Source organism: Brachionichthys hirsutus, chromosome 19 (genome assembly GCF_040956055.1).
Source record: "Brachionichthys hirsutus isolate HB-005 chromosome 19, CSIRO-AGI_Bhir_v1, whole genome shotgun sequence".
NCBI classification, from domain to species: domain Eukaryota; kingdom Metazoa; phylum Chordata; class Actinopteri; order Lophiiformes; family Brachionichthyidae; genus Brachionichthys; species Brachionichthys hirsutus.
Window position 1 is genome coordinate 5,956,515 of NC_090915.1, and position 26,461 is coordinate 5,982,975.

The window sequence follows — 26,461 nt, forward strand, 5'->3', positions numbered from 1 at the left end:
AAAGAGAGAGAACAGAAGATAGATCCTCTTAATAATTTCAGGAATTTCATTATTTCCTTGGAAAATATTTTTCTTTGAGTTTTTGGACATGGACGAGGTGGAGGGAAAGGGTCAGAGGGGGCTGATGCTTGAATTTATTGAGTCAGCAATGAATAAGAGAAGCAACTCTAATGTAGGGTCAAAACCTAACATGAGTGAAGTTATGCGAAGTGCACTGGCCCTGTTACAAAAAAAAGAGGGTTTTAGCCAATTGAATGGGGAAAAAGACCCTTTGGGCATCTTCATGTGAATATATGTGGATGTTTTTGATTTCCCGCTGCCCATTAGCAGATATTTGTTGAGGGCTTTGGCTAGCAGCCCCCGTAGGAATACCGTGCCTTTCAATTTGAGAGTATTTGGAGTCAGATCCTTTCAAACGCTCCGTCTTCCCATTCGTCAATGTACAGCGATTCAAACCCCTTCCTCCGTAACATTTGACCCCACCTCCGAGATCCGCTCTGTCCCTCTCCCACACCCCTCAACTGTTTCCCCGCGCCGTCGCCCCAGCTCTCCTCTTCTGCCTCTCACCATGCATGTTTCAGCCAAGATGAGTCACTTGGGAACGAGGATTTTCCATGCATTTTAACCACACCACTTTCCAGACATGTACTGCGGAGGGTGGGGGGGGGGGGGGGGGGGGTCATTTTAAAATAAGGTACAATGAGAGAGGAGTGGGGCTGATGGAGGGAAGGTGGCTGGGGAATACTGAGTCTATGAATCCAAACATCACGACACGGCATCTGTTAGAGGGAGATCTGCAGGGTATTCCACCTTTTGGCTTTTTTTAAAAATACATATCAGCTGTCATTAAGCTGCCCCTAAACCCCTAAACCCATCATTCATCTATGTCTTTATTGCACTAGTTGCACACTCCTCCATAATCTTCTAATTTACTCCTCTGATGATTTTTTTTTCCTCTCCAAAGAGGAGAAGTGCATAGGAATTGTGTCAAAGCTCATATTCCAGGCATGCGGCCGCGAATATTCTTTGCTGACAGTAACATTTTATGGATGTATGGAATGGAGCTGCACCGATGCTCCCCAACTCTCCCGTATCCTATCTTAAGTCGGACTTTTGAATTCATTTCTGGGAATGAACGCGGTCCTCTTGCGTCTTGCCAACCAGCTAAGCAGAGCGACCTCTATCAGCCTCCACGAGAGCGCAGGTGAATACGCGTGCTGTGACTTTAAAGTGGAAGTGCAAGGTCCTGGTATTTTCGCTCAAGCACTCCATTATGTTTTATGGGCCGGGGACGAGGGGTTTAGATGACCAGCGGTAAAACACCCGAGTTAAGGGCCCAGGGATCAATTCCCCAGTCTGTGCTAGAAAATGCTGGGAGAGTGAGTGGAGGGAACAGAACGAGTGGTCCATCCTTTCACATGCCCACAGGGAGCGATAGTGACTCAAGAGGGGGAGAGACGGCGGCCAAAAGAAAACAGATGAGTCCTTAGCCTCTGATACCAGAACTTAATTTCACATCCCCAAAATGTTTTGAGGTCAACTGGATCTAATGGCTGCAAACCGATGATTTCAGATCGTGTGGGCTTGATATTGCGCTTCGTGATTCCGATCATGGATTCATTTTTCACTGAATCAACATCAGAAATGGCCTCGCACAGAGTGACGTTTGTTATCGCTCTGTCATTGGATTGACGCTTAAGAGATTTCAGCTGTTCTACCGCTGCAGATATAAGAATGTTTGGCATTCAAATGCAAACTGTTATATAGCATCAAATACCATCAAAAACAAATGAAGTGTCAAAACCAGGGGCTGCGAAAACGATGCAAACTATTTCCCTCGGCCAAACGTGGAGGGGGGGATTATTATCAATGGTATTTTCAGAAGAGAGACTGTTGCAAGGCCACAGAGACCTGTGTCCTGCGTTAGGCAGATTTTTTTATTTTTTTTAACACAAGGCTACAAAAGCGCAAAACGCTGCAAAAATAAATGCAGGAACTCACAACCATTGTTTTGCCGGCATGTGCAGTGCGTTGTTCATTCACAATTCCATAATTAAGGAGGAATGTCAAGCTGCTCTCAAAACATACCATAATCAAAGCAAAGAAAATAAGCAACCACTTGGGCAGATTCAATCTGTCTGTGTAATTTGCTCTCTTTGCCGATTGTTTTCCTTCCACAAGCTCATCCTTCAAGCCCCTGCAGTGAAGCATGAACGCTGCAGCGGCAAGTGTTTTACCAACGGCCGATGCCTGAATCACTTTGCTTGCCACTTTAAGAATGACAAAGCCCAACGATGACTATGCTTGAAGGGATGGAAGCCACCTGCTTTTGCTGACTGATTTCATCATTAGATGTCATGATTGATCTATTTAGAGGACCTCATAAACAATAGGGTGGTGCCAAACAGACAATCCTTCCAGCTTATTTGTGATTGAAAACAGTCTGGATTCCTTAATTCATGCAATCAGAAAAGACCCAAACAATCCCACAAACTAGGTCGTCTAGCTTCTCCCATTGGCTCATCCCTAAACGATAGCGGCTAGAAATACTGACAAACATCTGAATTTCTGTCAATTCTGTCTTGTTTTTTTTATTATTATTCTTTTCTGGCATAACCATAAAAACCTCCCGCGTTGTCCGCAAAAATGTCTCAGTCTACTGTGTTAAGTTTCAGCGTAGCAAGAAATAAACAATCCTGCTGTTGGAGGTCTGGCACCAACCTTATAGCAGCGAGTTCATGAGAGTTGTTCTTTACTCATCATCTTCAAGCCACAGTAAGATAACCACAAAAAGAAAAAAATTACAATAATAAAAGGCATGCATTCATGAAGGACTCTGTATTCTCCTGAAGTAGTCAAACGAAACCACAAAATGTCCTGCTTGGTGTACAGCAAACCTAGAAGATGCTGTAAATCTGCTATTCCTGTGCAAATGAAGTGAACTTCTCTGTTCTGTTTGTCTATGAAAATGCATTAAGGCACCCGAACCTGTGTCTCTACAGGGAAACACGTCTTCTGGTGGTTTCCTGGAGCGACTGGTGGGCCTTTAAATTGATTTCCATTGCTACCAGCCATGCTGAAATGTCTTTCCTGACCTGCAATTGGCCTTACACTCTGTTTAGAACGTCACTCTGTCCAAACGCTTTTCTCCAATGAAGACAGCCTAACTACAACCACTGGATATAGGAGAGACACTGAGCAGAAGAAGGTGGGGAGAGTTGTTGAAAAATTGGTAGAAAAACAAATGAGAGGTCGATCTGGCCGACGTATTTGCTACCAGGAAAGTCATCCGGTTGCGTTTGTTTTGCCTTGCTCAAGTGTCGAACACTGATTGAACCAGGCCAAGGCTCGATTGGACTAGCTGCTCCCAGAGGACTTTGCAGGCCACACAGGCTGGGAGTTGTGTTACACTCTGCTTCAGCCCCCAAATGGTCAGGAACAAGTAGGACCAGACAGCAAAACCTCTCTTCACGGTCGCATGCGCGATTGTTTCATTTACTCAAAGCATGTGAGGCAATAGTGCGGGGATGCTTTTGCAAATATTGCACAAACAAGTCAACCAAAAAATAAAAAGTCTAGCAACTCCGGCTTGAAACAGCGTGATAAGCTTTTTTGGTTAACTGAAACTTTTAGATTTTCAAATAACTACTTAGGAGGAATACGAATGTTGAAACAATTCAGCAAAATGCAATGGTGCTTCTTACTTGTGTGGTGATGAGCGGTTGAAGCACGTCTTGGTCACGTCTGTCACATTGGGGTTGCAGCAATCGCCGAAATCATAGAAGAAGTTTTCCCAGTTGCATTCCGGGTCGCACACACCGTTCCCCTGCTTCTGCTCCGAGCAACGGCTCCGATGACCAGACATACAGTCACCAGCATCGAACCCTGTCAGCGGATGGCTGCATTCCGGGTCGCATATATCATTGCCAACTTTGTTGATGTCACAGTTAGCCAAAATCAACCTGTTTCGAAGGGAGGAATTGGTCATATTATAAATGCTGAGCTCCCAGGTGATGTTGTAGGGGCTAAAGGCATCGTTTAGCTGCTGGTGCTGCAGGTTGATCTGATGGTCTGACACGGTCGGCCTCGTGCGCGCATCGTCCCAAACATTAATGACACGATATTGCACTATCTTACGTTGACGGAAGGTCCAGAGGTGGTTGTAGTTTTTGATGACATCAACATTGTCGCAGACAGTCTGACCACAAGCTGGAAGCTCTAGCGTAGTGTCCAGTAATCCCTCAGAATTTCCAGCCCCACCACCACCCAGGACACCGGATCGTCCATTCCCTGCCTGCTCCGGCTGAGGAAAGCTGCCATCTTTTACAGTCAGCCATTTCCGACCTGGGTGCTCAAATGTCTCACGGATGACCAGCTGAGGTAGATCTAGGGGGTCTTCGTAGCTCTGCATATCCCTGATAACCTGCCTTTGCCCTCGGGCCTCTCTCCATAGACCCACCCTTTCCACTTCACCCCTGTAGTTGTGATTCAGTGCATTGCCCCCAATCATCAGCACTTTGCACTTTTTGGTCAAATGGCTGAAGACGTCACCCGACTGCTCCCGACTGACACCCACCTGGGCGCCGTTGACAAAGAGCTTCATGTACACGCCATCATATGTGACAGCCACATGCGCCCATTGGTTGGGAATGTAGCGAGCGTTGGAGTGGATGGAGGTCATCTTGTGGGCACGGTCAGTTTTGAGGGAGAAGAAGAACCGGGCATCACGATTTCCATATTCACTTATCGCCTGGATGCCAAGCAGCCAGCCTCGGTCATTGGAGGCGTAGAAACATTTGTCATATAGTCCTGGAAAGAGAATGAAATGAAGTCAGATAAGAGTGCCAGGGAATATCTCCACTTCCGAGTGCGGAGGTTAATGTCAGCAAAAAATGTACAAGTCGTCCGTCTTCAGGGAGAAAACTACATTTAGAAGTTTACAAGTCACATGCATTGACTATTTCAAGCTAATTTCATTTATTGCCAATTAGATTGGAGTCAATGCATTTTAAATCACAAATATTCGTAAAGATGTTATAGTTGAAGGATGTTGAAAATAAGGTGCCGATGAAGGGTCATAATGCATTCATGTTGTGTATTTTGTATTTTCTAAGTGTGCGCCTTGGCTGGGTAACTGGGTTGAAGTGCACATTTAGCAAAGGGAGACCCCATGGAAATCTGTCTGTACAGGCTTCTCGTGAACACTGAGCACATTTAAAGCTGTGCATGCAAATGTCCCTTGCCAGTAGAGTAGCCAGAAAAGGCTAGGTTTCTGCTAAAGTCTTGTTTTTGTAGAGGCACCAAAACACCTTTTTCCTGTTTCACTTGGACCGCATGTGTCAGATTCAGCATGGTAATGTGTTTTCACTTCTTAGGGGATCTCTGAATGTTGACTGTTTATTTGTTTAGTGCTTGTTAAGGTACGTGTGTGCAAGCGCTCAAGTTCAATGTGTGGATGTGTGCATGCATGTGTGTCTGTTAATGCACAGAAGTCCGTGACTACGTGCACGCATGCATCAATCCAGTGCAAAAATTCCACTTTACAAAGTATCCCTTTTGTGGATCTGTGCATAAAGTGCCTGCATAGTCCCTTCATATTTGCCGTTGCTACCCGTAGCAGAGATCCCGAGCTAATGGTGAGCACATCTTTGCCTCGACCTACATGCCCGTCCCACATGTCCAGATATCCTTTGTTCCTCATCGATTAGGTGTCAAGAGACTGCAATAAGTGGCAGGCTAATGGTGATTGCACCGACAGCTTGCTAACACCGTCCTGTTCCTAATTAGATGTGCACTGAGGTATGCATTCATTATCATTCATTAACTTGATATTCCAATGGATGAATGTTCAAAGCGTTAGGGTTGGGTTCAGCGTCAAGGTCAGTCCTTTGGTGGATGACGTTTTCAGGCTTTCCACCACACTGGAAGGAAAAAGCTCTCCATCTGTCAGCTATAGTGCACTCAAGGCTAAAAGGTGTGCTAAAATGCTTGTAGGGCTCCTCGTGTAAACAGCTGTCATAATTCTGCAATGCTCAATTAATCTAGCGCACTACACTTTTCCAGACCCTACACTGCACCTCTTCTGGCTCACACCAGTGCACTCTCTCTCACACACACATACACACACATTTAAGCGCACACTTATGCAGACATGCATATATATACTTGCATGCTCATGAACAAAAGCACACACTCGCACACACATGCACAGACAAGCGCAGTTCTGGAAACACACCCACCCACACTCACACACACAAAGGGATTTGCATGTGCACATACAAGAGAGAGCCGTGATGGAGGGCTGTTCCTGTCAGGTTCAAAGGCAACCTTCCTAACACTTGTCATTTGTCTTCTCTCAAGAAAAACACACTCAGGAAAAAAAGAACGTATATATATATATAAAAAAAAAACCACATACAAAGAAAAATGTCACGAGGACTTGATAAAAAGCAGGGAAGAAAGGAACAATAAAGATTCTGTTTACTTTTCAGCTGTTCTTACTCTTAAAGGTAACTAAAGAAAAAAAGAGACACTTTTCATCGGCATACTGAAATGACTGCCGCAACAGTCCCGTTCAGGAGACAATGAAACATTCCACTAATATCATAAAAACAAATGTGTAGAACACAAAAAGGATATTTATGATGGAAACATCACCAGAGCCCTTAAAAAGACTCGAAAGATTTTACTTGACCGTCAAGTTTCACCTGAATAGCAGTTTTAAGGAGTCACAAGACAATATTGTTTCTTGTTTTTGTGGGTGTCCCCAAAAACGTATTTATTTACTTACTTAATTACTTACGCTCATGTCCCTTCAGGGGCTCTGCAGAATCTAACATCTCACTAGAAAACAGCACCAAAGTATATTCTGTTATCACTGCAATTATCTGCAAATAATTGTTCCCACCAGGTTATGGAAGACAGCCGCCCTTCCTCATGTGCCTCGCCTTTTGATCCAGGACAACCCTACATGCTCTGGGTGCAAGTGCTAATAGGGCAAAACAAAGTTTGCATAACATTTGCACACAGAACTTGATGTTCTGATTATCTGGATGTGGATGGATGTGCGTGTGCTCGTGTGTTGTGTCTTTGTCTGTGTCAAATGTTTTTAACATTAGGATCAATTGTTACCACATGTTACTGTAATGCCAGGGCAGGGAACAAGACGCATTCACGCTTGCATTACGTGATGAGTCCAACTGTCCCTCTCTGGAGTAACAGCTACTGATCCCTGAAGATTCTTTTTCACCCAAAGGTGGTTTTGCTCTACGTCTCCTAGGAACCGTTGTGAACAGAAACGGTTACTCATCTTGAGAAACTTGAGTTCCTCTGGTTATCTAATAAATAATCATTTACAAATGGAGCTTTGACTGCCATCCTCTAGACATGTTTTTATCTTCTTCTCTAAATTAAGATATTCCAGACAGTTATGTATGGAAAGTGTGTGTTCAAGCAGAGCCCGTGCTCATCACATCACAATTTGGCATCAGTTCCATAAAACACAAGACGCATCCACATATAGCCCAGAAAAAAAAAATGCTAATTTAAATGTGGAAGAAAGAACAGAAAGAACAAATAAAAAGGAAAGGAAAGAGAGGGCTGTAGAAAGAGAAATGGCTGTGGTCAAAACAACATAGTAAAAAACAGCTGCTGCTGCTGCTGCAAACAACACTGTTGTGGGATCAAAACAAGGGGATGGGGCATTTTGGAAGCACTGGGATTTTAGAGGTCTGAATTGGATTTAAAAGATTAGGCTTTATTGAATTTCTTTGGTCATCCTATTTGTTCTCTGTCGGTCCCCATCTTTGGCACTGACAAAAAGCACAACGGGAGTAAAAATGAACACAGAAGATTTTACATGAGTGGTAGTTTCAAGTAGGCAGAAGCCCGTACAAGACAAGAGGCCACAGGAACAGCGCCTCTACAAATCCATGTGATCCGTATCCGTAATGTTGTTGTTGTTGTTTTCTTTCCAGACTGAATCAGGAGGATCTTTTTCAATCACATATTCAAGGTTGACGTCATTTGTCAGAGCTTCCTGGTAAACTTCTCGTGCCTCTCTCTGTCAGTTTGAGATTCCTCTAAAGGATGCAGCCTGTGTCTCTACCAGCTGGCTAGCACCACCTAAAACCTTATGCCAATATACACACACACCAGGTTGTGTATGTGTGTGTGTACATGGGATGGGGGGGGGGGGGCAGATAGATGAGACAGGAAGATGATTAAATGTAAATTTACTCATATTTCCTAAAGTCCCCAAATGTGCATACTGGCACAGAGGAGGCAGAGGAGTTCACGTCAGTTGCGTTCAAATGCAGCCATCTGCGCAAGTAGAGGCGATGAGTTGTGTGCGCAACGCTCCCTATCGGCCAGGAACAGCAAAAAAAAAAAAAAAAACACAAAAAAACAACAACTATCCTTTACTGCAACGCACAAAAGCGGTGTTTGCTGAAACAGATGATGCAGAACCGTTTTTAACACCTCTCTCCCTTGCTCCGTTACGCATGGCTGCAGAGCCAGTGGGTAAAAAAAAAAAGAAAAATAAATTACTGCGCGCAATTGACAAGTACAAAGTGCTAATCTTTCCTTCATCGATAGGAATCTGTCTCAAGTGTCTGTGTCCTCTTCTGCACAGTCAGCACATGGAAATGGATCATCACTATCTGATTGTTCCTTAAATTACAACTAACCCAGGGTGTCGCACTGTAGTCTGCGTTTCGGGTACATTACGCACGGCATGTGGCGCAAAGAAATACAAAAAAAATAATATAAAAAAATCAAAAACATCGCACAACAGTACATCGCCAACACCGGGGGGGTGGGGGGGGGGTCATTTTCGTGCAGGAGGGGAAACCCTGGATGTCTCCAGTCCTGTCCCGTAACTCCGGTAGCCAATGGAAAGAGGTCGGTTTTTAGGGGGACGCTCACGCTGAAGCTTTGCGGTTTGAGCCGCGCGCTTTGTGCCTGACGCGACGTGCGCGCTCACAAAGTTTTGACCATTACATCATAGTTTTAAAATAGCCAACCCGGGTCAGATAAATTACATTTTACGCACAGCGACATCAGCTACCGGTCAGATGATGCAGCGGCTACTGCCCGGAGGTTTTGTGACAGGACGCGGATAGAAACAAGTCACAAAGCAGGGGGGGGGGGGGGGGGCAACAAAATTAGATTTAAGCGACCCCCCCCCCCCATCTGAGATGCCCAAATTAAATGTCATCGAAATCTTCAGTGACCCTGCTTGCACTACCTGGAATATCCGCTGTACTTTTCAGAGCATTACATCATTGTCTAGTCTGGTGGATGAACTCATTTTCAACTCGCTGAAACCTGCATGTTGCTTTATTTGATAAACAGTTTGATGAAATAGCGCACATGTGCGCGCTAAGCTCCACTTTTAATTTGCCAGTTAAACTCGCTTTGGAGTTTTACTAAAATAAAGAAAAGAAAAAAAGAGTTTGCTGTACAATTGAAAGGATGGTGCGTAGATCATCCTACCTGCAATCACTGTGGGTGATCGTTGACCACCCTCCGGTTTGATCCACATCTCCAGAGTGAAATTTCCTCTTGGTATCTCCACGCCGGGCTTCAGCCGCAGCTGATCTCCTCTGCCGGTAAAATAGACAGCTTGCCCCCGGTCTGTGGAGTATCCCTCCGTTTGAGAGGAGCGCCGACGCTGGCGAGGCACCCGTCGCTCCAAGCCGGGCAAAGAGCGTTTGCCCCGGGGCAGACGCGTGGCACAAGCCCCTGGGATGGTGCTTTTTGCCTCCCTAATGCGCACCAACTCCCTCTTGGATCTCCCCTTTCTCCGGACTGTCCCGCACTCTGATCCAAAACACAAGAGAAGAATCACCAAGCCAGACACCCAGGGAGATGTCCAAAGTTTCATTTTTCGGAGGAGGAAAAAAAAATATTTAAAATAACAGAAAAAGAAAAAACTGAATAAAAAAAAAATGTATGTCAACAGTGTTATCCTCTTTGGAATCCTCTCGAGTTTTCTTCTCTCTCTCCCTCTCTTTCTCTCTCCTTTTTTTTTTTTTTTTTTTTACAACGGTACAATGTCAAACCGTACAAAGTGTCTAAATAAACCCATAAAGCTATGCTGTTTTCCCCTCTTTATAATGCTAAGCCACGACCCCCTCTCTTAAGCAAAACTACTCTGGAGACATTCAGGGGACACAGGAATATTTGATTCATGTATGTTCTCCCCGGTCCCATTGAGCTAAAGGGATGACTAATAAGTGATCAATCAAGAGGGGGGTCCGGCCGATGCCCCCCTCATCCCCTTTGGACGGTAGGAGTTACTCGCAGAAATCCACAGTTGTCCGCCAAGCTCTTGTCACACCTTTTTGTTGTTTCCTTATCCTACCCGTAAAACAGCATAAGAAATGGTACATATTAAATTCCAAAGACAAGTGACAACAAAGCGACCTCTCATATTTATTACAGGAAACCCAAGAGGCAAATTGTAATCAAAAAATGCAATCCAAACTTCCCTGTCTGCCCGTGTGCATGCACAAAAGTTGCAGCGCACTACAATGTCTGCTAAGGCGCATGAGAGAAAGAGGGACAGAGAGCTGCAGCAGGGAGCATCGCGGTCCTCATTGATTGCCCGAAGCTGACAAACACTTGGAGGAGTCGGAGCGCGCCGTCCGCTTTAGAGGCAATTCCTTTCTAACTCTTTTCAAGAGCAACTCATGTTTCAAATGTTCCGGGGGCTGCTGCGCTTTTTTTTTTTTTTTTTTTTTTTCAAAAGTGGGAAGTCACACAGGTAGGCAACTCTCACTGACGGCACTTCTCTGCATGGCACAGTGAAAGGATGGCGTTTATGGAGTTTGAAAGGCGCATATGTATCCCTCTAGCGGTTACTATTTAAACAATCCCACACTGAGACAGAGAACACAGGAGCACAAGCAGGGGAGCCTGGGAACATGAGAGGATTATCATCGCGCTGATCCCCCCCCCCCCCCCCCCCCCCTTGTCTTTGCTCTGAGAGTCATCCGCACATGTGAGACATACATGAGATAGCCCTAAAGGGGAAATGGTTCAAATTCTCTGTTCAACACAGCAGAGTGAGTAGACGGAGTAAAATATGCCTCCAAGATCAGCAATTGTGGGGCTTTTTTTTTTTTAACGGTACAAAATCGAATTAATAGTTGTAATCCGTATATGAATGCATTTAACATATTTTTGACAATTCCAACACATTGAATCTAAACTTCCTCCCTTGTTCGCCTGTCCTCAGATTTCCAGGAGAGTCCTTCCGTGTTTAGTTTGGAAAACTAGGACGTTTTTTTTTTTAACAAAGTGGACACCAAAGCACTATCAAAGTAATTTTTTCCCATTTTCAAAGGAATGAAAGCAGGACATCACAGATGTAATGGAAGAACAAGGACAAAGCCGCAGCACCTCGCCGCTCGTCTTTAATTAAACTTCATTTGATTTATAGTGTCACCTTTCTTTAATTTCATTTTTTTTAAAGCTGTAGTTTAATGATTTAAACAACCAAATGGCATAAAGTGCATTTACGTGCACATTTTTCACATATCTGAAATCGGTCAATCCAGTTAATAAAGTTTATGCCCATTAACTGGTTGCATGAAGTGATTTTTTTTTTTTATGTGAAAAAGTAAAATGTGGGGATTTGTGCGTTTCTCTTTGTCTGTCTTTCTAATGTTTGCTGCCCCATCACTTTAGATGGATGTGAGTTTCAAAAGCTCACTCTGAGGTTTATGAGCCTTTGAGCCCGGTGACGAAGCCTCGAGTCTGAGCCGGTCCTTTGGTCAATGTTGCTGTTACTCAGAGAATAATTTTGACATATTAAACAATGGTTTTATGACTAACGGCCCTTTGTAGAGACAGTCGATGGGAACGTCGGCGTCTCCTTTCTGTTCGCCCAGGGTTGTTTGTTGTAAATGTGTGTTTAGACAGCCCAAACCTGCCGCCTACCATAAAGGAAAGAGACAGCAAATGTTAAAATATTTGCTTTCTCGTTTGTGCCTCAACAGAGTGGGGAAAGGGACATTTTGAAAGTTGTTTGACATCGAATCTTCTTTTGAGTTTGGTTGCGCAGCAACACAACCAAGACCTTTCGTTTGAACCTGTGTCTCAAAAAGGCCAAATTAAGATGCTGCTGGTTTCTCCGCAGGGTACTCGATGCTAAACTGCTATACAGATGTTGTTGTTTTTTTTACATACATTGGTATTTGGACAGCAATGGTCACAGACTTGAATGTAAATTTGCATTGAAATGTGCTTTGAAGGGATTTATAACCAAAGTTAACAATGAAAGATAATGAGGTGAGATAACTCTTCACCTAAAATTAGCTGTTGCTCTCTATGTGAAAGAACATGAGCGCCAGCGCTGAAAGAGAAGGGCTAATGTCTTACACTCAGGAACACTATGTGCCGACTGAAATAGAGAAAAACTAAAAGTCACGTAAAAGTCATTTGCCATCCCCGAGTTATGCAAGGAAGATGTTTTAATACAGCCTTGCAAAAAAATCCAAGCACTCAACACCAACCAATCAACACAGACACCATTCAGACTGTCGGCCTATTTGCAAATACTTCCCCTCTTCCCAGTTATTCCTGGATTTTACAGTTTCCGGAAGACAACATCCCATCTTAACCCAACGACCTGTGAAAGTTCAAGTCACATGGCCCCAATGCATTAATGTCAAATCCCACAGTCAGCCTGCAAAGTGGAACCTGCTTTCAGAGGGTGTGATGCAAAGATCGGTCAGGGGTCTGCAACCGCCGCTGCACAACCTTAGATAGCGTCAACTCAGGGAGAAGAAAGAGCCACGAAACACATACGCAGCAGTTATTGATGCGTCCGAAATGAATAGCAGTGATACATTCCTACTATTTGCTTCGCATGACTTGCCATTTTTCTGATGCATTTTTGTCTCAAATGTCCAAATATTTATCCTTGGAAGTAAGAGATTGTGGCATGAGGCAGCAAAATTGAGCTGCAAGACAATAGATGGATTACGTATGCTCATCTTTATTTCATCTCTCTCTGTCTCTTTCTCACTGCTCATTTTTAATCAATACTTAAACATGCATCTAAAAACAACAGCTTTCTATGAGCATGTTATCTCAGATCACACAAGTTAATACTAAAGGATAAAAGGCTGCGTTCAATTAAAAAAAAGAAAAGACTTCGACTTTGTCTACGCAGACTTGAAGCATCCTGCAACTTTATTTCAGGCTCCACGACGCGGCCGTGGTTCTGCAGCCGCTGCTGTCTCCCCGTCACTTGTGCTCAGAGGAAAGCGGTCGCAGCATTGTGCAATAATCCCACTACGTCATCGGAGTGACTGAGGAGCAGGGCGAGTCAAATAGGAAGGGAAAAAACAACAAAAAAACTGTCCTATAATCCATTAATGCACCCGGCTTAATCTGCGACGCCGGCTCTTTTAGAGTACAAACCTAAATGCTTTTGCTTTTTATTTTTCTGCGGATGATAACTCATAACTCATTAAGGAATAATGCAGATGAATTTGCGTCAGTATGGGAGTTTTTTTTTATATTATTTGATGAGAGATGTGAAAGGAAACAAAAGCAGTTGTGTGAATTTTATAACAGCGGGACCTTGTAAAGCAGTTGCAGAATACAGAATAGGCATTAAAGCACTCAGCGGACTAATCTTGCACTACCTTCCAACTCATTCCAGGTGGAATCTGCAGTGGTTCCATGAAAATTGTCACACAGGGGGGGGGGCACTTTCCAGCATGTGCAAACTGAGACAGAGGTGTTGTTTGTTCCTTTTCAAACAGAACACCACCAAGATTACAGAGAATGTATAGATTCATGCAAATCAGGTTTAATCTTGATGACAGCTGTCATTTATATGCGCTTAGCATGGAAGGGCAACAAGTTCAGACCGACAGCGCCATAATGTGTGTGCGTGGTGGGGCATAGCTTCTGCCTTTGGCTCGTGATTTGATCATCAAAACAAAACTCCAAGGAGCGGCGGAGAGCTGTACGTGAAATGATTGTTTTCAGTGCAGGGAGGAGTCAGATTGAGCCTGAATTGATGAATAAAAATCCAGACAACTTCACATTTAACGCCCGTTATTTAGGAAATAGGTTGAAATGACACAAACACAGCCACAGAGCAGTCAAAGCGCTGAAGTAAGGTAAAGTAACTTAGGCTGTTGAGTCAGACACATAGAGATAGAATTACACGCACAAAACTGTAAATGCATTTTGCTGCCAAAAATGTTTCCGTCCGCGCCTGTATTTCATCCTTTTTGACCGCTAGACATCAAGAAAACAACAAAAGTCTATTATTATGTTTTTTGCGGCCAGTGTAGTCGCAGGTTTATTGCCAAGCCGTGTGATGAAATGTGAGCCGGTGTGAAGTACATTTGGGGGTACCTTATTTACGTGATATGGAAGCTGGCTGGGCGCATTTTCTGAGAGCCACAGGGACATCGAGAACAAAACCTTCCAAGACCGGGCTTCTTCCGAAAATAACAACGCTAAAGCCAATGTTATCTGCCACATTTCAAAACAGAAACTTTTGAACTGAGTGATGAGCTGTCCGATACCGTAGGACCGACGAGATGTGAGCAGATCAGTTATTGGTGAAATTAGACGTGACAGGAATACAAACAGAGGGCGGACGCGGTGCCAGTGTCGATGCATGCGAACGTGGCCCTCATCATCTTCACATCCTGCATTTTGAGCCTCTGTTGTGAGCTGTGTGGTAAACAATAACCCATTCTGAGTCGCCAGCAGCAAAGCGAGGCTTTGCCCTCGATTCAACTCTCCTGCTTGTGGGGAAGAATTAGACGTGCAGGGGAGCCAAGTACGGCGCAGTCAGCACCATAGCTTGCCACCACTACTGCCCCTCCGTCTAGACATTAGAACACGTCCATATGGAGATGGTTAAAAAGCTCATTAGCCGGCCTACTTGAAATACAGTTGCAGTGACGCTTGTCCATAAAAACACAAAGTGGTCTGGTTTCTGTAGCGGTATTACCAGGGTGAAGCATCAAGCCCCCCAGGACTGACAACAATTTGGCGAAGGCCCTCGGTTCACCAGAGGATGGATGAAACGCCATGCTTTCCAAGAAAGGAATAAGGAAAGAAATAGTTCCTTGGAAAAGCTCTGAAGCTTCTTGCTTGAGGTATAGTCTGATCCATCTGGGTGAGGAAGAGCGGAAAAATGCCTGGTAGGTTCGAACGGGCAGTTGGAAGAAAAATTACTCGGTCTTATTAAATGCATTTAGAGTTACCAAAGGATTTCTTTAGAACGAAGAAAGATGTGAGGTAAAGAAAGCAAAGAGTAAATGCATGCAACAGCAGCCATTAGTGGCTTGTCACTATTTACGACATGAAATTCACTGAACTCAAACTGAAACCGTTCATCTTGTACTTACAAGATGTTCCTCACACAAAATAAAATGCAGATTCTCTTGGATTTTTACATCATATATATATATATCAATATCAATAAATAAATAAGCCTTCATTTAGGATCATTAGGGAACCTGATATGTTAGCATATTTGTGCTTAAATGTACGAAAGAGAGAAACAACTATTTCTTTACACGTCCGAGAAAAACTGCAGTCCTTTAAAAATCAGCTGCGTCTTTTTTATTTTATTTTTATTGCTCAAGTCAAGCATGTCCAAACTCTTATCCTAGCGCTACTGGTTAGGGTTAGAGTAAACTTTCAATCTGCTCTCATCAATAGTTTTAAGTTAACAGTTGATCAATGACTGCTAGTAGTGACTAACTGGTGCACTTAGAGGAACATTTACCATTTTAAGTGGAAGACATTTCCATCAGGGGTCGTTGGAGGTAAACACAGAATGTTCCTCGTGTGCAATCAAGCGACAAACGAATACTAATGCGCCTGCTAAGTATTTAAATAAGACATAGATGTCAGTGTTGTGTTTACAGCTTGTTGCACTGCCCACAAATAGGAATGCATATTAAAACTGTATGTATTTTTATCAAGTCTAATAATAACAAAACCAGAAGAAAAGCAGTTTTCGCCTTCTTTTTTGTTCAATCTTTGAAATTGATCCTGGTATTTTATTTTATTTTTTTCTTGTGGTGCGAAACATAATCCTAGAATTTTAATGTCAAATACTCAAAAGAACCACAAATAAAATTGAAGGAAAAGCTACTTTCACAGATTTATTCAGGCCATGTGAACAAACATGTTGATGTTGCAGCATTCATCAGATCGTTGGCCGGTTTGTTGGCAAGGTAAGAGTTAAGTGATGAACGAGACTGATTATTTATTTATGTGCAATGTTTTTTTTACAATTCTTTTCTATTGCTGTCAACAACTTTCAATGTCAGTGTTCAGTGCTATTAAAAAAATAAATCGCATTCTAAAATTGTATTCAAATCGTAAGAGCCTCGCTTTTTTCTTGCAGAAATACGACTGGCTATTACACGAGTGAAATGTGCAGTTATTGGCCTTAAGACCTGCTTTAAAGAACAATGCATTTGGTTGCATCTGGGCCACGGAAGGATGATTAAATCTGACAGGAGTGACCATAAACAAAACACCTTCACAGTGGAGGTCAGGACGCCCGCTGACCCTATTTACATGTACTAATAGTCAACAAGGAATTGCCACAGAGACCCCTGGATCTCCTGCAGGTTTAAACACATGAACTAAGCACAAAAAAGATTATTATTTTTAGGACAAATCAAAATTTGTGCATTGAGGTTTCCCCTTTATTAGCATGACTTAGCCCTGTCTTGTGTTTTTCCACTTATTTGAGCAATTGCAGGAAAATCTGTGTGTTAATGACTTAATCTCATTGTTGTCTGATTGCGTGGGTGGATTCCACATGGTCAACCGAGCTGTGTTTCACCTGTGAACGTGGATGGAAATAGCCAGCATGCTAAATGCAAAGAAAATAATGAATTCTCAGTGAGCGTAAAAGCCAAGGACCACGCAGAATAAAATCCTTAGAAGACTATAGCCGAAGGAAAAATGGCAGGAATGTCTAGAATGTGGCTGGTAAACAACATTAACAAAACGCAGTGGACTTTGTGAAGAACATATATAACCTCATTCTGTTTGGGTGTGTCGTAAATAATTGAGGTGGCCTGTGGGGTGGGTCAACAATGCCGTGGTTTCTGTAGGCATGTCGGGCTGCATAAGATGCAATGCATATTTTACACTGGCTGGGAACAGGAAGCATAATGCATTTAACGACGAGGTAAAGTCAGTAAGCAGGAAAAGACATGCTGCAGCTAAAGTAAATAATGCATACTGCATCGAGATATGCAAACAATGGCCACGTGCTGATTTGCAGTCAACAATGCAATACCGCAACTTAATGTGTCTGGGCCAAACAATGCAAAAGCCGATTATGCAAATTGGGGTTATCGAGGGCACTACGATGTAACAATGGCACCACGTTTATTGAGCAGGGCCGCATGTGTGTGTGTGTGTGTGTGTGTGTGTGTGATCGCTACCCATCCCCTAAGGTTTCTTTTTCCCCCCACAGATGCTCTTCCCCAAAACCCCCTGGTCCTACGTCTCTGTTCTGAGGCTTCATTATAGACGCTGCTGTCAATCAGGAGGTCAGAGGTCACGGCTGAGGATCAGCTTGATCAATACCCCCTGGCCTGATCGATCAACTTGTCTTTCCACTTCCACCAATAAGATAAAAGCTTTCCATCAAAACAAAGGAGAACAAATACAAAAAAAAATAAGTGGCAGAAAGCAATTAGGCGGGAGTAAGAAAAGGGAGAAGCTAAACAGGCCCCCTCCCTCGCTGAGCCAAACCCAGAACCTTCTGATGCTCTCATTTTGAAAGACTTTGTCAAGGACTGAGAGGTGTGTGTTATCACGATGCACCCGAGATGCCCGCGGCTCGTCCTGTGTTCGCTCCAAACCTATGAGATAAAAAAAAAAGCATTAATATATGTATAAGAACAAGCTCTTCTCATATACGGAGGAAAATATAGAATAGTTAAGCTTCATGATTACAAAAGCACATTTCCATTTAATTATAAATGAGCACATTTCATACATCCAGATTAAAACCGACACAGGCAGCCACTCCTCATTCCCTTTTAGTAGTTCTAGACAAATGTTAAATAACCCATTAGCTTTGATTACCAAAAAGGGCTTAATAAATTGGTCGTTTTTCAGTATCCTCTCAAATTAAAATTGCCCGGTGTGTATTTCCAATTGAGTGTCTGCTTCTGTGCCAAGAAGTTATTTCCCCCAAGAGATCATTTGAGCCGCCACGTAGTTACAAATCAAGGAAATGAAATGATGGACTATAGAAAGGCTCCGGAGCAGCGTCTCACATGACATGACCTGGAGGGGAGCCAAGAAAGCAGGCTGAGCTGACCCGGCCTTTTCTTTGGTAAAAGATTATTATTATGTATATTCTAACAGCACGGTCATGACAAGAAACAATAAAACAGATTTAAAAGGTTAGTGAAACAATTCCAATGCTCTAAAATCAGACTGGTGCTTACATGAAAAAAATGCATTCTGCTAGAAGGAGAAAGCCCCTCGCAGAACTACATCCAGCATCACCACTGATTTAGATCCCAAAGACAAACATTCAACTGGAAATTAATGAATCATTTCTACCAGATAAAATACAATATAATTTTATAAAAAAGAGAGAGATCGAAGCAATCAACTTAAAACAAGTAATTTATGTCGGCTTAATTGAAATAACTCAAAGATATAGCAATCGTTAATCATTAAATCGTGACTCATAAAACCCAAAAGCGACATCGAAAGAAATGGAAAAATGATTAATCACCTTATTGGAAAAGCTAGAAGACCTGAACCATCAACCTTAGATCCAATAGATCCAAGGGGGGGTTAAGCCTTTTTTTTTTTACCTTTGAAACATCATCCATCACCTGGGCTGAAGTCACTGAGGTGGTTGCCACACTCCTCGGTGGCTCCTCAGGGCACCGGGCTGGAGGAGCTTCACCCTGAGTGTCTTAAGTCTCTGGGTGTGCAGGGACTGTCTTGGTTGACACGTCTCTGTAATATCGCATGGCATTTGGAGACAGTCTCTCTAGACTGGCATAGTGGCAGTTCCCCTTTTCAAGAAGGGGGACGGACGGGTGTGCTCCAACTACGGGGGGGGGTCACGCTCCTCAGCCTCCGGGGGGGGGGGGGGGGGGTTGCTGGAGAGGAGGATCAGACCGATAGTTGAATCTCGGATGCTGCAGGAACAATGCGGTTTTCGTCCTGGTGGAACACTGGACTGGACCAGCTCTATACACCGGGTACTCGAGGGTTTGTGGGAGTTCGCCCAACCAGTCCACATGTGTTTTGTGGATTTGGAAAAGGTACCTTGTGGGGGGGGTGTTTCTTGAATATGGAATCCGGGCACCTTTGATGAGGGCTGTCAGGTTCCTGTACGATGGAAGTCAGAGCTTGGTTTACTTTGCCGGCCGTAAGTCAAACCTGTTACATGTTGCATGTTAGGAGTCTAACATGCAGGACTGCCCTTCATCATCTGTCCTGTTGATAATCTTTATGGACAGGATTTCTAGGCGTAGCCAGGGGCCGGAGGGGGTCTGGTTCGGGGGCCACAGGATTTCATATTTGCTTTTTGCAGACGATGTTGTCCTGTTGGCTTCTTTAAAGCTGGACCTTCACCGTGTACTGGGGCGGTTTGCAACTGAGTGTGAAGCAAGTGGGACGAGGATCAGCACCACCAAATCCGAGGCCATGGTACTCCCCACCATGGGTCGGTGGGGAGTCTTTGCCTCAAGTGGAGGAGTGAGGGAAGGATGGAGCGTGCTTCTGAGCAAGTCTGCGACCAATGAGCTGACAGATTAATTGCAGGATAATAAACATGGTGGAAGACGAGGGGTTAACCGAGGTGTTGCAAACTGCATCCAGCGACGCAACATACAAGCCTCTGTACAGGAAGGCGTTAAAAATCAGCACGATGCACGATGGCAAAAAGAAAAACAAAAGAGATTCTGCAAACACAGCAGAATGTAAATGATGGAAATGGAATTTCTGATTCAAATCTTATTAAAGTCAAACAATAATTGACTTCATATAGCTACTGTATATATATATATATTAATATTCTGATCTGCTACAATAATGTAATGCATTTAAATGAAAATACAAGTTGAGGGCCTTTCTGTGCTATTTTTCAGTGAGATAAAAAAAAAAGAGATTAATTACCTAGATTAATTAATTACAGATCCCAATTAATTAATCGCTCAAATGTTTTAATCGCTTGACAGCACTCGTGTCACCTCCTTATAATTAGTTCAATTTGCCGCGGTGTAGCACCTGAATGTTAATGGCTTCATTGCCTTTCGTTTAAGAATAGTCGTTACCGCCGGGGATTCTAAATGAACACTTTGCAGGGGGTAGATAGAACCAACAGGATTGTAACTCGCTAAGCTACAAGCACATGCAATATGCTTCTCCTTAGTCCTGGCCCAGCGACAGACTTGCAGGGAAATAAGTTTAAAAGGCGCAGCGGAAGGTGAACTGATTGAGCAGCTGAAACCTGCACAGATTCAACAGAGAAGAGGGCAAAACAGGGGAACGAAAAATGGCAACAGAACAGGAACAGATTGTACAGTAAACCAAGACGTTCAACTTCTGACATTTTAAAATAATTTCAGAGCCAAGTAACACTTTCATGGTTATGTTACTTTTCAAAGTCTCATACAGCAGATTTTTCTCAGTGTAAAAAAATGATGTCAAGGAAAACCACTTAACGAAAGACAGAGTCATGTTGGGAATAATAAGCTGGCAATGATCACGGTTGTAGAGACCAGCGTCAGCAATCCTGATCATGGCAGTTTAACAAAAGGGAAATTAGATATATATTCTTTTTTTGGCAGACAAGTCCTCCAAAATGCGAGCTTCATTGACAGGGTCTATAATCCAGGTGTAATATTTGTCCCCCTCTTTGCTTTGACCAAGGTTTTTTTTCCTACCCTGATCATGCCAATATTAATAAAAGGATCGAGTGAAATCAGGCTGACATTACTGAAGGCCTATTTTTATCCACAGAGCAAATTTAACCTTGGCCTTTTCTCTCTCTCTCTCTCTCTCAGTGACCATATTTGTATTTCTCAAGTCAAGGCACAAACATATTTTCACAGCGTCATCTCATAACTCTGACTGAGATATGAAATATTCAAATGCTGCTCTGTCTTCTGTGAAATTCCTCACCGGGAGCCTCGCGGACTTTGTTCCCTTTGCTTTAGGGCGGACGCCACCGGCGCGCGTCATGTGTCACGTAAACACCGATTGTTGTTGTTTACACCGTGGCTGTTGGCAGCAAACACAATCCTTTGGCCTACTGTGGGAAAAGATTTTAATCTCTCTTTCTCTGTGTGTGTCATGTGTCTATATGCTCAGGTGTGCAGAGGTAGCAGAAAAGGCAGGGGAAGAGGCAGGCGCACCAGGTGCCTCTGAGGTCAGGGGCTAGCTGGAGTGTTAGCAGGAACGACACCTGACAGCGATTGGGTGGATGCGCCCTGGCAGTTCCGTACATCCATGTCACCCCTGATAAAAGTCAGCACCTGCTGAGCAGGAAACTACGGCCCCGCCGCCACAGAGTCCTCCATACAGGGACGAGGCGAGGAGGACGAGAGCACTTCCTCTCCGTCTGTCCTTTCCTGTCCCTCCCAATGCTCGTCGAGCAGACGAGCCGGGACAGTTGTGACGGCCGTCGGTTGGGGCAGGGGTGAAGGTGCCAACCTTGTCAATGGCTGCGGTGGGAGCGAGTCAGCATGGAAAGTGAGGCCTCTCTTTCTGCCATTATGCCAAAATAAAAAAATTAAAAATAAGGGTATTGGTGGCAAAATATACAAATGATTCTGTCGATTTGTTGATCTATAATCTGCATTTCCTTGAAGATGGTCGGAAGTTCAGTGTCCAATTTAAAGCTGCACCCGGGTTTTGTAATGCAGAAGTGCCAAATGTCTGGTTATTATTGGTGTTAAATCCAGGTACTTCAGTTTTGTTTTTTTCCCATACTAGATTTTGTTCCATTGAGGATAAATTCCACTTTGTAGCTGATAAACAAAACGAATACTGCCACCTAGTGGTCACATAGCAACAGAACGGGAACCCCCTTCATATTCAGCTGCTGCTGCATTTATCACACACCCAGTGAATTCATGATCACAGAGCTGGAACTGCGACATTCAGGAAAAACAAGCCAGAGCTGCTGCTTATTAGCGTTTATGTTGCTGCTTGCATAAGTCCAATTCTTTTTCTCCCTTTTCCTTCTTCCAGAACAAAACAGAAGCAATTGGCAGGCGAGGGCAGCTTTACTTGCTTCTCTAAATTACCCGCCCACCCCCACACAAAGAAAACAACAACAAAGAAAGAAACAAAAACACAAAAGCAAACTGAGTATGTCACTTAGTCAGTAACAGCTTGTGGGAAAACGTCACCTTCAGCAGCCGCTGTGGAGGAAGGGAATAGGTCATATCATATATATGTGTGTGTGTGGGGTTGCTGGAGCTAGCAAACTTGGATGCATATGCTGCAAATTAGACTTTGGTTAGCAGCCAGTGTGCTGGGAGTCGTGGAGGGGGGGGGCAGGAGTGCGGGTGTTTCTGCATGGCTGCAGACTGTTGAGCCTCGGGGGCCGACTGACTCGGGTGTGAAAAGAGGGAGACAGACAGCAGTGATGAACACTTGCTCGATTTCTCTCTCTCTCTCTCACTTGCTCGCTCTTTGCCCCAGCAGTAGCCTCTGGGGGGGGGGGGCTCGCACGCACCTCTGAGCAGCCACTGTATATTCACTGCCCATATGAGTCTTTAATCACTTTGCCCTTATATAGGGCCTCTTCCCCCTGTGCATGTGTTTGAGGCCCTCCGTCGTTCCCCCCTCAGCCACCGTGGAAAGCTCCAACTTATTTCTCTATGGGTGGGGAGTCCTCGTCCATTATGAAAACAGGAAGAGTCAAATGTTTCCCCAGTTCTCTTCTCGATTCATAAATACAGGAAAAGGCTTTTCAAGCATTTTCACTTCACGTCACCTGAAATTTAGGAAAGAGGGGTCTGTAAAGATTCTTAATTCCAGTTCGACTCCTGAATAGATTTGGACTTTATAGCATTCCAATGCTTAAGCTACTTCCTACTCACACACACACCCAGAGTAAGATCATCCAAACAGCACAAGCATCAGATTTGGAGTTTATTCACACAGCACATACTACAGTGGGTAATGTATTCAAGAAACATTGAACAGCGCTGCCACATAACATCAGGAAAACAAAGAGAAAGAAAAAGAAAAGACACTGAACCCTTTTCTTTGCCATTATATAAAAATAGTGTTGCTACAAAAGTATAAATTAGGCCTACTAAAAAGACAACTCAGACCTTAAGTTACACAGGAATCTGCTGCCAAAGTGCGATAAAAAAAGAACAGAATCAAATACTTTTTTTTTGCATTTTAGCAGAGTATAAAGGGAAGCAATACCTGTAAAATAGAATGAAAGCAACACTAATTTCTTAACCTGAATTGATAATACAGACTATAATCCATAGTTGAACAGATCTCCATGTTAGCATTCTGATGCCATACATTGAACAGTTACCGTATTATCTGAATAAGTTAATATGAAAACAAATGAAAACTTACAGCTGATTGCAACTTTCTACCAGTATTTAAGTTGAGTTTTCTATTATATCAAAACCTTTTGAAATACTACTGTAGAAAATAGAGGTATAATGTAATAGGTGCTCCTGACTGTATCTCTGCAACGAAGGCTCCCCCCTGTGGCATAAAAACAGCAGCTCTCTTCTATTTACATCCTGCATCCTCTGAAAATGGATGATGTCAACCCGCGAACACCGAACCATGACGAGCGGCGCCACCTTCATCTCCGAGGGTTCACCGTCAGCTCTGGACCGACACACAGAGCGTCTCAGGGTAACGTCTGTCCATCGGCTAGAGTTATTCATCAGATTCAAGTGAATTCTGTTGGCTCTAACTTTATATATCGGTACTCTTATTAAAAGCATGCATATCGAAGATATATTTGTCATAGAATCAACAAAAAGAATGCTATTTCTAAGAAAATTAAAGTTGACAAGTCCCCCCCCCCCCCGAGCATTGTTAAATAATTTAACACACTTATTTAAAATATGTAGGAATCAATTCATTTAGGGGTCACTGCTGGGACCCTAAGCTTTGTGCAGTATTTTTGACTTACGTGCTAAATGTTGTTTTGATGGGGGTGATTTTTCCATTTCCAAACTGACACTACCTTCTACTACTGTACTGAGGTAAAAACATTGGTTGGTGACTAAAATTAGTCTTTTGACCAAAGTGTAAATAAGTTTGAGAAATGTCTTGAAGAATGCTTATAAAAAAAATACAAGCAAAAAATCTCCACAAGAAGAAAAAAAAAAATCAAAATGGTATAAAAGAAAATCAAGACATATTACGAAAATGTCAAATTGCAACTGAACAGCCCCTGAAAATGCTTCCTTTGCTGACCTCCAGTGGTTTAACTTCTTACTTGGCTGCAGTCGTGAACAGATGCACCACGGCTTCACTGCTGAGTGTGCGTTCACTTAACACGCCGAGCAGTGAAACCTTCAGCCAGAGAGGGAAGAACAGTGTTTTTCAGCCTACAGATATATATATATATATATGTGTATTACTTTTATATAAAAGGAAATGCAAGCATTAATTAAAAACAATAAACCAAAACTGTTACAGGATGATAGAAATCTAATAAAATAACATCTCATATTGTGGAACAGTTTTTAACGTAGAGCGGTTCAGCTTTTACTGGAACAATCGAAACACTTTCAACCACTTTTGATCAAACTTTCAGGTAGACAAAGATTCTCAGTCCCGAGCTTCACACCACTCACACAGATGCCCTGTATCCCCCCCCCCAGTGCAGTGTACCGACTTCCTATTCCTCTGTCCTTACAACCAATAAGGTACGGTCACTTTAGCGCTGAGCTACGACTACAGGAAGTGTTCGGAATTGCTGTCTATGCAATCTGTGAGGTCAAAGTTGCTCGGATGTTTGGATTCGTCTTCACTTGAAAAGCGAGACTGAGGGAATGCAGGTTGTGTGACCGTACCTTAAGTTGTGCTGGGGCCTTAAGCTAATAAAGAAAAAAAGATTTGTTTCCCATTCCGGAAGATGTTGTTGTAATTTCTGTATGGGCGGGGGGGGTACACGGCGCTGCATCCTTCACCATCTTTATCATCCAAAACTGAGAACTTCTAATGAGATTTCTAGCTTTCTGGTCTTAGTTGAAGTTTAAAGTCGGTTTGAGTAAAGAGTAGCAAAAGAAAAAGAAACGCAACTGCAATCTTTAGAAGAGATGGTGAAAAGAACAAACAGCAACAAAATGGCATGACGTTGACTCCGATGGTTAGAAGGCGGTCGGCAAGAAAGTCTTAAGGCCCCAAAAACAGAGACGACAATTTAGAACTCGACTAGTTAATGCCAAAGGCAACAAACAAACTAACAGCATACCGTCCATTCATCCATTCATCCAAGCCAAGGTATCAGCTTCGGTAAGTATATATTGAATCCCTAAAAAAATAAATAACAGACTTCGTCTGTATGCGTGTGTAGACTTTAGTGAATGTACTGACAGAAGTCACGTCATCCCGGGAAAAACAAACCCTCAGTGATCCGTTGTTTGTTTGTTGCAGATGGCACCAACTATATTTGGGGGTGGAACGATTCACAAAAGTCACGGTTGAGTACATGCCTCGGCATTGAGGTCACAGTTTGGTGTGTTTTCGGTACAGTGAGGGAAGAAAGTGGCGGTGCCCGCATGGCTGCACTCATTCCTGAGAAAAGTCCACTGATTTCACAAACAGAAAATAATTTAAATGAAGGGCAGGAGTGTCATGAGAACCGTCGTTTGTAGGCAGGTGAAGTTGGAATCTGGAATGTGTATTTATTGCCTTGACGGATGAGCGGAGAACATAAATAATTGATTAAATTTCCTATGAGCGTGACTTGAAAAAATAATCCTCAAAAAAAAAACACAAACAGTGGGCGACGAGAGGATTTAAACAATTATAAATTAGATCCTCGTCTACAAGGATGATAATTAATTTGTTTTAATAAAAACAACACAGCTGGTGGCGTTACAGCTCTTGGATCTGACGTTTCTGAAACGCCAGCCGAGTCGCTATAAACATCAAATAACAAAAAGACCTATATATGGAACAGGCTAGATAGTTTCCTGTTGGTGAAATCCAGCTCTGGCATAGTGAGTGTAAAGGCTGACAAAGCAGCTACAGATGTGACGCTTCTCTCTTTGAGCATGTAAAACAAATGTTTTTGTTGAGAAAAAGATCAGTTTTCTTGAAGTTAACTTGGCGACACTGGCCCTTCGGTGCAAATCCAGCGATAGGACTTGCAAGAAATCTAGCAGCATGAAACCCCCTGGAGTTGATTTTAGAAAGAAAAGAAGTCATCAGATGACTTCTGAAAACATTAACATGGACG

At 43.2% G+C, this 26,461-nt stretch overlaps 1 protein-coding gene across 1 annotated transcript in view; it reads right to left on the bottom strand.

Annotated features, from left to right (window-relative positions):
- The window catches only part of pappaa (pregnancy-associated plasma protein A, pappalysin 1a), a 59,188-nt gene extending 49,299 nt beyond the window's left edge, over positions 1-9,889 (bottom strand). Inside the window, exons 1-2 of the mRNA XM_068752877.1 lie at positions 9,499-9,889; positions 3,705-4,809 (exon numbers count right to left, since the gene is read on the bottom strand). Of these exons, the coding sequence (XP_068608978.1) occupies positions 3,705-4,809; positions 9,499-9,889 (1,496 nt within the window). The remainder of the gene's footprint in view (positions 1-3,704; positions 4,810-9,498) is intronic.
- Between the last annotated feature and the right edge of the window lie 16,572 nt (positions 9,890-26,461).